The 13,538-nt window shown below is 48.4% G+C and overlaps 1 protein-coding gene across 2 annotated transcripts; it reads left to right on the plus strand.

Moving 5' to 3' along the window:
* The first annotated feature begins 4,921 nt into the window (after positions 1-4,921).
* Positions 4,922-13,414, plus strand: VAT1 (vesicle amine transport 1). 2 transcript variants are annotated; one of them, XR_008210453.1, is made up of 7 exons: positions 4,922-5,319; positions 6,203-6,410; positions 6,637-6,807; positions 6,891-6,980; positions 7,780-8,021; positions 9,218-11,940; positions 12,090-13,414. XR_008210453.1 is itself a non-coding variant. In XM_052700300.1 (6 exons), the coding sequence occupies exons 1-6, from the start codon at positions 4,993-4,995 to the stop codon at positions 9,317-9,319; spliced, it is 1,140 nt and encodes a 379-aa protein (XP_052556260.1). In that variant the 5' UTR covers positions 4,922-4,992; the 3' UTR covers positions 9,320-13,414. The 2 variants fall into 2 exon arrangements, 1 of the variants encoding a protein (XP_052556260.1); XM_052700300.1 differs by having other exon boundaries at positions 9,218-13,414.
* The last annotated feature ends 124 nt before the right edge of the window (positions 13,415-13,538 follow it).

Raw genomic sequence — 13,538 nt, forward strand, 5'->3', positions numbered from 1 at the left:
TTCATTTGTCAGAGACAAACCATCTGTCACAAAATATAGTAAAAATAGAGACAACGAAGACAAAGCAAGTCTGGGGAAGTGGAAATTAAAATATTTTGGCAGGAAAAGCAGATTTATTAATGGACTGATGCAGCAGTTTGTTTTTGAGGAAATTGCAGCCATTTCTCATATAAATATCAGCGCTGTGCGTGGGGATGAGCACAGCCCAGAGGCCCAGAGTGAGGCACACTGCCACACCAGCATCCCGCGCTCATGAGCACTACTCTGCACTCTGCTGTTCCTCAGTAGGAATATATCTCAGTAGGAATTCATCTTTTTGCTTCCAAGAGTTTATTGGGATCCTGCATTGGATGAAGAAAATCTTCCTCTGCATTGAATACTTGAGACTTTGCAACTCAGCACAACTGCATTTGCCTTCCTCTGCGGAGGGCGTGCAGCTGAGGGCACCTTTTGCTCTGAGCCACATGGGGCAGTGTCACTGCTGTCCCATTTGGTGCAACTGCACCTTTTGGCAAGCAACACTTGCAAAATATATAATAGGCACTTTTCAGAGTGGGCTACAGGGAGAGATGCGCTGTGACTGTCACCACTGCTGGGGAGGCAGCAGATGGCTCCAGCACATTTGTTCCTGAAAATGCTCTTCCAGTGGCTGCGTTCTGTCTTGCCTATCCATGCTCTCCTTGTTTCACACCATGACACTTTCTGTATTTTGATGGTATGTGTTGTTACTTCATACACATCTTTCCTGTGCCATTTGTCTCAGCCTGCAACATCTTATTTCCACTGTGGAATTTTCCTTCTAGACGAGACTCTAAACGGGAGCAGAAAGAAGGTACTTTAATTTTTCATCAGCTCTATTTTTGAGTAGTTTTCTTGTTTTGGTTTGGTTTGGTTTGGTTTTTTTGCCTTGACAAACATGTCATGTTTTTTTGACTTGACACAAAACTTGCCAGGCAAAACTGCCGAATATCTCTCGCAGTTGACAGTCAGCAGCTAAACCAGTCAGTCCAGAATGGTGGTGTGTCATACGACAGTTTCTCCTGGAAGTTGAAGAGGTGGAGAAGCACAGAGTTTGAACACACAGAGCAAAAGACACAAATCAACAGCAATTAGAAAGGTTAAGAGAAAGGGTGAAAAAATGCCAACCAAAGCTCTTTCATGTATCCAGTCTGTTTATATTCCTAACTAGAATAATGCTAATCTGAGTCACTGTTGGCATTAATGAAGTTTGCACCTCTGGGTGAGTGATTTAATTTATCTCAGCAAGCCAGAACTCATTATAGCAGTTCATAAATGCTATCAGATGAAAGCAGCATCCTTCAGCAACCTCAGGGATTAAAGCAAGAAGGCATTCAACCAACAAGGCTTCTGTTGGAAAGACTGCAGTTGGAGCATGTGTGCTATAGTTGGAGGAGACGTAATGCCTCGATGATTGCTGCAAATTTCCCTGTATTGAGGGGGTGACCGGGGCTCCTTTCACACTCTTCTGGAAGTGAGCAGCCTGGTTCCCAGCACACTGGCCAAATAATGGTACACTGGTGGGAACACAGCATGTGGATGCACTATGCCTGTAATTTTAACGCTGTAAATGTTGGTATTGATACAGCTGCAAGGTTGATGTATGGAAGGATCCCCATGCTGCTGGCTGTCTGCAGGGCCCACAGCAGAGGACACAGCGGGGTGTTTCTCTGTGCACTCATGGGAAGGCACCTTGCATGGAGTTGGTGCTTCTCTAGCCTCTGCAGTGTGTGGAGCAGACACAGCTCAGTGCAGGAAGCGATACCGCTGTGATGTGAGCATTCTCTCAGCCTGCTGTCACTCTGCAGATTGAAGTGATATTCACCCAGCCTTGTTTAGTGCTTGACAATTGCCTCCATTGACTCTGTGATCAAAACAGCAGGATGGCAGTGGTGGCTGTGAGTGGCAGGTTTGTCTGGGCAGGTGGACAGAAATAGTGGAACAGATCTATTCCACCTGCTGTGCCGCTGTCACATCTCCATGTCCCTGGGATGAAGGTGTGAATGCAGTCCAGCAGGCACAGCACTGCCAACAAGAACAATGAGGCTAAGAGATCTCATCTGTGGCTGCTGTTTTGTGCATCCCAATGCACAGCAGGCACCAGTGAAAGGAAGGCAGAACAGAGGCAGGAGGAGCCTCTGGTTGTCCCTACACACTCAGATAAATGCATAGTGTCAGCAGTTCCAGGATGGCAAAACATACTGTTCAGAAGATGTCACCTTGGGTTCCAGAATCCTATTGGGTCTGCTTGCAGCCTCCAGCTCCCTTCCAGACCAGGGGGTGTGGAGAAACATGGAGAGATGATATGCACTGGTCAGGATCCTGGCAGAAAGAGAAAACCTCTGTTCTAAGCTCTTCGCCTATGGCTGGGCTTGGAGATTATTTCTATGGGGTCTCCAGCATGCTCGCTCTGAGAGGAATGATTTTGGCCCCTTATCCCGGTGCCATCACTGCAGGGTTCCTACTGCTTGCATTATCTCCTGTGTGGATCCTGCATCTGTGAGAGCAAAGGAGATGGATTTTTAGAGCCCTGTGTGAAAAAAAAAGGGAGGTAGAACAAAGAGGCATTCCTGCCCTTCTCACCTGCAGCCAGGGGCGAGGGGAGGCAGAGGGAGGCTGTTGGAAGGTTCAGGCTGATGTGCAGGACTACTGAAACACTCATCATTTGGCAGGAATGTGAAGGGGAACAGCTTCCTACATGCCCAGTGCCTGTCTCCAGCTGTAAACTGCAAATCAGTGCCATACAGAAGCACCTGCATTTGAAGAGCTTGCTGGAAAAAAAAAAAAAAAAAGAAAAGAAAAAAAAAAAAAGGAGGAGGGAACACCAATTCCACCAGGAAAAATTGCTAATTCCAGCTAATGCATCCTTTCAGCAAACCATACAAGTATCCTATCCCATGGCAGCCAGTGCCACGCCATGCTTGGACCACAACTCTGCAAGTGCAGAGCTTTACAGACAGCTCCTGCAAACAGAACAGTGAATGCCCAGAGCCCCCCGACTGCATTTGCAGCTTACATTACACACAGTGTTTAGGCTACTGCAGCTGAACACAAAAATAGCTAAGGTTCGCAGAGAAAACATGATTGAACCAATCTGATAAAAGAAAGATTGACTCAGAAGCACTGAAGAGACAAAGGCAGCAAAGCCCACACCAAGCAGATGTGCCCCTATGCAAAAATGTCTTTATCTGCTTTACAACTGCACACAACTTAGCAGAAGAGGATCCTATCTCCCAAACCCCACTGACTTCATCCAGCACTGAGTTTCTTGGAGGCTTCCCCTTATCTCATGCACCTCTGTAGGTCCGTAAGAGCTTTCTCCTGGACAGTATTTTTCATCCACTATGGGTGTCCTGACAACAGCAAAAATAAATTACTGGGAGGAAATGGTATGAAAGCTTCTGAGAAGAACACAGCAAGAACAGTAAGAAGCAGGATTGTGCTTTGAACCCTTCTTCCTCACTTTGAGCACAAGAGATGCTCAGCCATTACAAAGTCACATCTGTATTCCTCAGATCCAAGAAATAGCAAACAAGAATGTAAATGTCCAAGCTGCTCTGAGGTCCTGGTGTGCAAACAGGCCACAAGCTTCTTCCTTGCTGTCACTGCAGCCATCCAAACACCTGTAAATATGCCATACAGCAGAACCAGATGATTTGCAGCCTGCTCCAGACCTGATCGTTTTCCTGCCTTTGTGCTCTGCTTCCTGAGGAGCCCCATCCTGCTGCCCCCTCGGCTATATCCACACAGAACTGCTGCTGGCTTTTGTCAGCAGCTGCCTGAGGAGCTGGATGGCTGTTACAAACAAAGCGCCTGGAACTGCTGGGGTTTGTTCATCTGCCATCAGGCCAAAACCTTACATCCAATGCTGTCAGCAAGGTCGGGAGTGCCCTGCTCAAAGCAGGCCTTGTGCTTGACTTTGCTTGGTTAGCAAATTCCAGATGGTGCTGGAGCAACACAGAAACTTCTAATGTGCATGTTTCTGTCATCCTTGAGATGGATTTTGTTTTCCTCTTTTTGGGGTAGATGTTTCTCTTTGTCAGCAGCTGCTTGACTTGCAGGTCTGAACCTTTACCCTTGAGCTGCAGTGTTGGGAGCATGAGGATGTTCTTCCCTGACTATTGTGGAGAGGCTCTGACTGTGCACAGCGCAAACCTGCACTGCAGCAGCAAGCTGGGGAGCTGGGCAAGGATCTGAACAGCATTTCACAGAATTGGTTGCTGCCTGCTGACAGATGCTCCATGAGCAGGAGGAGGGGTCAGATAGATGGATCCATCCGCGCATGCAGTTGCATTTATTTGTCTGCAGTTAGGGACTGGAGGAGGACTCCTCCCTCTTGTCTGGGAAGCAGCCCGTGCCTCCTGCCCAACGCTCGAAGCCATTTCAGGGCTATGAGTAGAGAGCTGTTCACAGAACCATCCTGGAAGTGACCTCGGTTATTTATGTTAAACTGTAGCAGTACTCATCGAGGCCACTACCCACCAAAGCAGCCATTCCATACGTGGCTCCAGAAAGTCGCACTTAGTTTACTCGAAAGGAAACGTTTAGCAGAAAGGAAGGGAAAAATAAGGTCGAGGCAGAAGAGGCAGGCAGGGAGCTGAGCTGCGGCTGCCGCAGCTCGAGGACGCAATTAGGATTTAATCTCCGCAAAGCAGCGGCTGTATGGGCGTGGCTGGGACTTTGCTGTCGACCCCGCGCGCCACACCGAGAGCGGCCGGGGTTGCGGCAGCAGCAGCGGCGGCAGCAGCAGCAAGGGGCGGGGGGAGTGAATCGGGGCTGCAATAGTGGGCTGCGAGAGAGCGGCTGGCAGCGGAACCGGCGACGGGACTGCGGGGACCACCTCACCATCCCAGCCGCAGCTCCGCCCCCGCTCCCGGCCCACCCCCCCGGCCTCGCCCCGTTCTCTGCCTTTTCCCCGCCCGCCGCCGCCGCTGCCCCTTCCTCGCAGTCGTCGTCGTTTCATTTCGCTTAGCCATGTCCTCCGAACCGGCCCCGGTTGCCGCAGCAATCCCCCCCGAGCAATCCCCAGTTAAGACGGCGAGCAGCGGGGAGGCCCCGGAGCATCGGGCGCTGGTGCTGACGGGTTTCGGTGGCTACGAGAAGGTGAAGGTGCAGACGCGGCGGGGAGGCAACCCCGGGCCCGGGGAGCTCTCGGTGCGCGTCCGTGCGTGCGGCCTCAACTTCGCCGACGTGATGATGCGGCAGGGGCTGTACGACCGCTTGCCGTCTCTGCCTTTCTGCCCAGGGATGGAGTGCGCCGGTACCGTGAGCGCCGTGGGCGAGGAGGTTCGCGACCGCCAGGTGAGCGGTGCCCCGGTTCGGTTCGCATCCGGTGCCTGCTGCGCTGTCGCCGCCCCTCCCCAGTTCCGGCGATGGGCGCTCCGGGCCCACGGGAATGGGGTGGGAACTCCCGTTTCATGGCCCCGTCCCGTTCCGGGCCGCGAGCTCGAGGTGGGGCTGTGCTTGGCTCCATTCTGACTGCTTTCGAACCCAACCCTCCCCCTGTCAAAATCCTGTTCGGGGCGGCGATAGCGTCCCTGCTGGTCTGTCTCGTGGGGAAAAAGCTGGAGGAGATTCTTTGCATCTATAAAATGTTCTTACCACTTGGTAGGACAAAGGGCCGAAGCATGACCATGTTGTTTCTGCTTGCTTGTAATTCCATCTGGGCTATGGGAATGGTCAGAGAAACGGCTCCAGCTTTCACGAGGGTGCTGAGCTGTGGGTAGCAGCAGGCTGGGTGCTCGGGGTGCTGGGGGACCTGGGAGCCTCTGGCTGCTGCATTTCTAGCAAGCCCCAGCACAGAACAGCTGTGAGTGTCCCATAGCTTTGGCTCCCATGGCTGTCAAGGTAGACAACTAGTGAAACAGTGTCTCCTAAAACCTTCTTTGTTAGGGATTATTCCCTCCCTTCCAGGAAAACGACTTGGTTTATTCAATTGTAAATGTCCAGCCTGTAAAATGAGGAGCATTTCTTCCTGCTACCTCTCATCTGTCATCTGCTCTCTGATAGGTCTGTTTGGTGATTTTCTTGCTATTGCACATGGAGCAGCTGCTTCTTGATGCCCCATGCACTGGGCATAGCCCCCACTGTGCTGATGGGTTGCATAGTCCTGTTGTGCCAAAAGCAAAGAATTCTGCACATCTTAAGCTCATTTCACACCTCCTTGTTGTCCATTGGGTTTTAGGTTGGTGATAAGGTGATGATCCTGGCCAGAACTGGGCTCTGGCAAGAAGTTGTGAATGTGCCCGCTGTGCAGACGTTCCTGATGCCAGAGGGAATGAGCTTTGAGGAAGCAGCCGCTCTTCCTGTCAACTACATCACTGCCTACATGATCCTGTTTGACTTTGGCAACCTGAGACCCAACCAGAGTGTCCTCATCCATATGGCTGCAGGTAAGTTATTTCTTGCTGAGGTTTCTTATTTCAATGTGCAGCTTCTTTGCCGGGGCATGGGTAAGGCAGCATGGAGAGGTGCTGAACCAGCAAAATGTCACCTGCAAACCCATTTCCCAGTAGCCCCAGTCAATCTCCCCTAGCATGTACTCAGCCTACCCCAGACAAAACCTGTGTCCCAAACTCCCATGTTTGCTTTTAACTCATTCTTCCTTCTGGTTTCCAGGTGGTGTGGGAACTGCTGCCATCCAACTGTGCAAGACTGTAGAAAATGTCACCATTTTTGGCACTGCATCTGCCTCCAAGCATGATTCACTCAGGGAGAGTGGAGTCGCTCACCCCATTGACTACAGAACTATGGATTATGCAGAGGAGGTCCGGAAAATCTCTCCCAAAGGTATGGTGTTGTTGAAGACTTGTATAGTGACCCTGTTCTTCTTTCACGTGCAAGGACTTGTAGCTGCTCTCCATTCCCTCTAGGTGTTGACATTGTCATGGACCCGCTGGGCGGATCTGACACATCCAAAGCATTTCACCTGCTGAAGCCAATGGGTAAAGTCATCACTTATGGTGAGTGTGGGCACCAAATCCCACCCCCAGCTTAGGTGTGGATTGATGCAAGTGTATATTGTTCTGCGCCTGGGTATGTGGCCAGGAGGAAGCACTGTGGTTGTTAGCTGCTGCTTGTGTTATAGTTCTGCAACTTTTGTGAAGATTTTCGGATGCTTTGCCTGGATAAGGTACTGAGGGGAGTGAGATGTGTACCTTGCCCCCAGAGCTGTGGTCACTGGTTCCAGTGTTCTTCCTTCCGAAGGTGACATTTCTCCTCAGGCCCCAGAGCCTGCATGGGAAACTCTAATGTCCCCATGGCGGAACCCTGGCATGGCTACTTTGTCCAGTCTGCCTTAATGCGTAGCACTAATTAGAGCCTTGCTTTTTTTTCTAGAGGATGTGTGGGTGATGAGCGTTGAGGTTGCTGAATACTTCTCTTTCCATTCTCCAGCTCTAAAACACTGCGATTTTGTCCCTGGAGACAAAGCCCTCACACAGCCTCCAGTGGGATTCCAGACACTTGCAGCAGAGTACTGCCTTTGTCCCAGCCCTTGCAAGCAGCGTGTGGCTTCCCTGGCAAAGGTTGTCTGTAGGAGAGGGGGAGTGCTGCTGTCCCAGCAGCCCTGCTGGCTGTGACTGCAACTTCTTGCCTCTGCTAGGGCTTCAGCTCAGCTGCAACCACTACTGTCTTCCTAAGAAGGAGGAGTTCTATGTTTTTGCAATATATTCATGCTGATGCTCCAGATCCTGTTGCATGGGGTGCTCACTGCCTCTCTGTGCTGACCCCAGCTCATCCAAGGCTTTGTCTTCTTCTTAGGGGTATCAAACCTGATCACTGGGCAGAAGAAGAACCTTGTGGCCATGGCTAAAACTTGGTGGAACCAGTTCAGCATCAATGCCATACAGCTTCTGCACCATAATAAGGCTGTGTGTGGGTATGATCTTGGAAATATGGATGAAGAATACAAACTTATCACAGATGTTCTACTCAAGCTGATTAACCTGTACAATCAAGGAAAGATCAAGCCCAAAATAGACTCTGTATGGTCTTTCGATCAGGTGAGTCTGAGCTAGCATGAAGGCAGACAGAAAGCCCTAAGAGATTTCTGCACAGGGAGCTCTGTTTCAGAGTGAGCACCTTGTTCACAGTGTGTGGACAATTCTAAGAGCCATCTGTTCTCAAAGAGTTAGTGCACTTTTTTCTTTTAAGACACTGAAGTGGATGGGCTCTCGTGCTCCAGTGCACAGCGCTGCACAATGCCAAACTACATCCCTGTGGGATGGGGCAAGTGCTCAGCTGCACAGTGTGTACCTGTGGAGGGACTGGGCTGTGCATCAGGCTGGAAGTGGCAAAAAAAAAAAAAAAAAAAAACGAACAAAGTAGAACTTGTGGGTTGAGATAGAAACAATATAATACAGAAGAGGAGAATAGCAATAGTGATGATCATGTAGTAATGTACTTACGAAACAAGTGATGCACAAAACAGCTGCTTCCCACCTGCCAACAGATGCCCACCAGTCCCTGAGTGGGTCTTCTCCCCTTGACCAAGTCCTCTCAGTTTTATGTTTTGTTTTGTTGTTGTTGTTGGTTTTGGTTGTTTTTGCATGGTGGCATATGGTTTGGAATATCCCTTTGGCCAGTTGGGGTAAGTTGTCCTGGTTCTGTACCCTCCTGGCTCCTCATGCTTCCCACAGCCCCTTGCTGCCAGGATAGTACAAGAAGCTAAAATGTCCTTGGCTCTGTACAGCACTACTCTGCAACAACTAAACCATTGCTGTGTTATCAACACTGTTTTTCTCCCAAAGCCAAAACACAGTATTATGCCATGCACTATGAGGAAAAAAACAGCAGTCCCAGCTGAAACCAGGACAGTGGCCTCCAGGACAGAAGGGGGCTGAGACATTGAAGCAGGATGTTGGAAGAGAAGCTGCAGCTCTCCCAGCAGCTCTGCCATGCTCCATGTTGTCCAAGCAGAGTCAGTTTATTATATTATTACTTGCTGGGGTAGGAGTTATTGCAGAAGAGGAAAGAGCTTGAGAGTCAGTTGGTATTAGTACTTAAGAACTGTTCAGATATAAATGCATAAGGGTTCTGCAAATGCTAGCTCTGTCCAAAATGCATCTGTGCAGAGTTGCTACAGGGAGAGCTGCCTTCTGCATGTCCCTGTCTTTGGGTGGACAAGGAGGTCTGGGATGGTCCTGGCTGCACTGTGGGGTGGCTGTAGGTCGTTTCACGAGATTCCCACTGTTTCCAGGTGGCAGATGCCATGAAACACATGCAAGAGAAGAAGAATGTTGGAAAGGTCATCCTGGTTCCTGAGGCACCCAAGGAAGAATCCAAAAAGGCAGAGAACTAAGGAGGAGAGAGATGTGTGCAGATTGTGAATTCATGGTTTAACTTGCTGCTCTCTTTGGGGCCTGGAAATGGACAGATCGGTAGCTTGCATTATTACCAGTATAAGAACATTGTGGTTAAAGCTCAGATGAAGTTTGCATGCTCTTGCTGTGACTGACCCTTTGCAGATACGCCTTCTGCCCTCGCTCTCTTTTTTGAAGCCTGGTTATTTTGTACATTTTTCTAATCCCTTGTTTCCATACCGGAGTTCTCAACTAATGTTTGTTTTTTTTTTCTGGCAGCATAGCTGCAGCTTTGAAGCAGTTGATGCTTAACAGCTGCATAGATTGTCACCATGAGGATGTAAAATGCTGTACTGCTAGGCATCTCCACAGACACCCAGCCCATGCTGGAATGCTTGCACTGTCACCTTTGAGAAGCATGTTCAGCAGGAGAAGAGGCCAGGCTGAGAATGCTTCTTAATAGCCAGAGGAACAGCATGGCTGCCTCAGTTTAGTTGCTGCCCTGGCTGATTCTCTGTTCATACTAACCGTGCTTTCTTCCCTCAGCTTTCACAGGCCCCTAACACCAGTGAGATAATAGCAGATCATGTTGTCTTTGCCTTATAAATAACCATCCTGGCATTCTGGAGTCCATAGGGTATTGCATTTAGTGTGTAGTCACTTCTCTGTGCGGTGTATAAGGAACTTGGCAGGCTGTGCTGCTCTGTGAGTACAGAAGAAAAGTTTCAGTTGAGTAACTTGATGTTGTTCAGTTATTGATTTCAAACTGTAAAAGGAGATCTAAACTGTGTCTGATTGTTAGAGAACATAAGGATTGAACTTTGTCTCAGATGACTGGAAAGTTTGATGTTGGATCTATGCTTTATTAATGTTGGTCTTCAAGTTGATATTGTTAAGACTAAACTTCACCCTTGTCTTCGTATTTCCAAGAGCTGCAGTGTTGAATCAGACTTCAGCAAGATGGGACCAAATAAGCCTGTGTTTTTGCTTGCTTTGTGCTGTGTCCTTGTGCTGAGGAGAGCACCTGTGCAAAGCAGCCTGCAAGAACAATCCTGCCAGCCTGCTTTGTGGGGCTCTGGGTTCCATGTGTAACAAATCACCTGGTGTTACCTGTCATTGAATTATCAGCTTAGGTGGCAAAATGTCCAGCTCTGCTGAGCCTTTTGGCATGGGTATCTGGAACAGTTCCAGTCAGGCTTTCTGTTCCTTTCTAGTGAGCTCTCAGGCTCACCTCATGGTCAGTAGGGCTTCACACCTCTTCTCCTGGAGCTGCAAGCGTTGGGTCTCTGCCAGCTCCCTTCCAGCACTGGGGCTTTAAGAAACGCTTAGGATGCTCTTCCTGGGCTAGAAGTTAGTTTCTCTGCCTCTTTTCTGTCTTCACTGTGTTTGGAAACAGAACTGTGCAGACACCCAAACCTAGTTCTGTGAGGACTTCCTCTTGCTCCACCTGGCTTCCAGGCCTGAGTGACCACAGTGTGATGTGTGCTTGCTTTAGCAGTTTGAGGCTTTGTCGTGGATTATAGATGCTGCAGTGCTTTAGGCTCCATTTGGGTTTTTAAAAGGTAAACTGAGGGCATCAAGGAGCACTGCATGTTGTGGGTGAGGTCAGGCTGCAGAAACAAATATTGACTGCTTGGAGTCTTGACTGTCCTGACTCCAAAGAGGGAAGGGGATGCATGGGCAAATGGACCCAATGGTGAAGCCCTTCATCTGCTGGAGAACAAACACTGTCGGGGAGGGGAGGGGGGGGAGCAGTCCTAGGCAGATTAAGTGTATGAGTTCTTCCTCTCTGTTCCCAGATCAGTGCTGCAAGCATCAGTTCAGCTTGAATTTCAGGTGCTTAGCTCTGGTGCCTATTAAAATACATGGGCAGATACTCCAGAGGACTTATTCTGCCTAGCTTTAACACAGCCCCATTACCTGTGGCCCTAAAGAAGGGCTGGAGTCCAGGCACAGACACCCATTGTTCCATCTGTTGCACATGGAACACCACCACCACCAGTATGGCCACATGAAATTCAGAAGCACAACTTCTGACGTATCTGAATCCAAAATCTTGCTGTTTCTCCTTTCAACTTGCCCCCATCATGCTAATTTGGATTAAATCCAAGTGTCTAATGCAACTTTACCAAATCTGACAACAGAATGACCGTCTAAGTTGCTGCAATGGAAAGTCTCCTTTGTGGAACCTGACTTCACCTTGATGAAAGAGAAGCATGCTAAAAATGACATACCATGCCCCTCATCTTCAGTTCTGCAGTTGTAAAAGGGAAATCTATGCAACTGTTTTACCATAACATCCTTTCCTTGCTTTACTGTCAGCTAAGAGCATGCTCAGTGCCTTACTCGGATGGCTTTGGATTACTTGGATTAGGCAGCACAGCAAGGTTTTCACTGCCCAGGCCCTCCTCATGGAATGTAGAAGAGGAGTGGGAGTTCTGCAGTGTGCTGCAGGGCCCCTCTGCCTTGCTGCCTTATGATATACACCATAGCGTAGCATCTTGGTGCTTTCTTTTGCATGTCTGTAAGGACTAGGATGTCACCCTCCTCCATTCTGGCCTTTCAAAGTACTGCCAAAAAAAGGTTATCGTTCTTGCTCTAGTTTGTGAACACCGCTGTAGTTTAACTTAGCGTGAATATGAGTTTCTCTTTGCAGGTGTCATGGGCTGTGTGTGGCTCTCCTGGACATCTGCGCTTCTGCAGCCGAAAGAGCTGCCTTATAGCTGCCACTATTGCAGCTCTTCTTCCCAAGGTGAAAGTTTAGCTCAGAGCTGGTCCTCAAGTGAGGCTTTATCAGCTGTTCTACCTTGGCTCCTTGGAAATAATCAGGCTCTCTGTGCTCTTAGGGGGGCTGCTCATGTGTTTGCTACCTGCATGTGCGTGAAGGCCTTATCAGGGTGTGAGTACTAATCAACTGCTATAGCCTTCTGTTAGAGCTGAGCACTGTTTTTATGTCCTTCAATATCAATCGTGTTTTCTACAGACAGGCAAGGGTTAATGCTCTGTTCTAGATTTGTTTTAGTAGCCCTTATTTTTACTTTTTTAATGGATAAACATTTTGTGGATCAATAACCTGTGTAAAACAATTTCAAGTGTCTTAATGAATTAAAGTTAACCAGCACGTTTGTACACTTAAGGACCAAAGCAAAACAAACAAAAGAATCATTCCATTCAGTGTTGCTTAACTTTTTAGGGCAAAGTCATACTATCAAGGAAATGGGAGATGCCTGCTCTTAAATTGTGTGTGCCATTACTGCCATCAGAAGTGCAATTCAGTGTTGATTTACATTGTCTGATCCAAAGGTTATGCTATGAGGAGAACTGGCCAGGTGAAAAGCATGAGTAATTCAAAGAATCCCCCTGGCAGGAATGCCTGTCCTAGTGCTACTCCAATGTCATTGCTATAGTTGCATTCCCAGACTGATACTTTTAGACTTGGGCAAAATGCAACCCTTTGCTATCATCGAGCAACTTCCGTCACCTCTGACTCTTCAGTTTCTCTCTTGTTCATTTGTGTTGCATGCCAAATGCAGGCGTAGGAAGGAAAGCAGCCTCACTTTGTTCAAAGGAACATGACCCCCTAAGTGCTTTGGGCTGGTGAGGAGTTTAGCTGTGTATTTTTTTTCCCACCTGTATTAAACTAAAATTGAGTGATCAGTGACATGAAAAAGGCAGTGTGAGCCGCAGGCTTTAATCAGCACAGAATGCTGGCCACTTGCAGCTGCTATCAGGCAAAGTGTGAAAGCACTATTGTTGCCTAATGAAGTCTCTTCTGTATGAAATCCTGTTGATGGCAAAGTGACTGGCAAGTAGTACATGAGCATGATGTGAAATGCATTAGACTGAGCCTCTTACAGCATATGCACTGTCTGAGTTATGTTGATGTGCAAATGTGTGATATGAATGATGCTCACCCTACAGGCACTTGGAAAATCTTTGTTTAAAAAATGTATTCTGCTTTGTATAACCAAGTGAGACAGAAAGCAAGTGTGCCAATGCTGTTTACATGATTATAATGTGTAATGCTCCTCCATCTAATGTTTCCATATGCCTTATGTGTTTAAAATGTTAATTAAAGCATAACAAAACCCTCAGTGGTGTGCTGGTCAATATTCTGCCAGTCTCTGGGGCCCCTGTATTGCTTCAAAAGGCAGTCAGAGGTTGGATGTACTCAGTTTACAAATCCCAACAACTCTCCAAAGCTGAAAAGCTGCCTCT

Source organism: Tympanuchus pallidicinctus, unplaced genomic scaffold, assembly GCF_026119805.1.
Source record: "Tympanuchus pallidicinctus isolate F22 unplaced genomic scaffold, pur_lepc_1.0 scaffold39, whole genome shotgun sequence".
Lineage (NCBI taxonomy): Eukaryota > Metazoa > Chordata > Aves > Galliformes > Phasianidae > Tympanuchus > Tympanuchus pallidicinctus.

Excerpts from the sequence above, each read along its gene's own strand:
- VAT1 (XM_052700300.1), top strand. The coding sequence starts at position 4,993 with ATGTCCTCCGAACCGGCCCCGGTTGCCGCAGCAATCCCCCCCGAGCAA. Across the intron at positions 6,411-6,636 it reads CCTCATCCATATGGCTGCAG|GTGGTGTGGGAACTGCTGCC; the intron begins GTAAGTTATTTC and ends TCTGGTTTCCAG. Across the intron at positions 6,981-7,779 it reads GGGTAAAGTCATCACTTATG|GGGTATCAAACCTGATCACT; the intron begins GTGAGTGTGGGC and ends TCTTCTTCTTAG.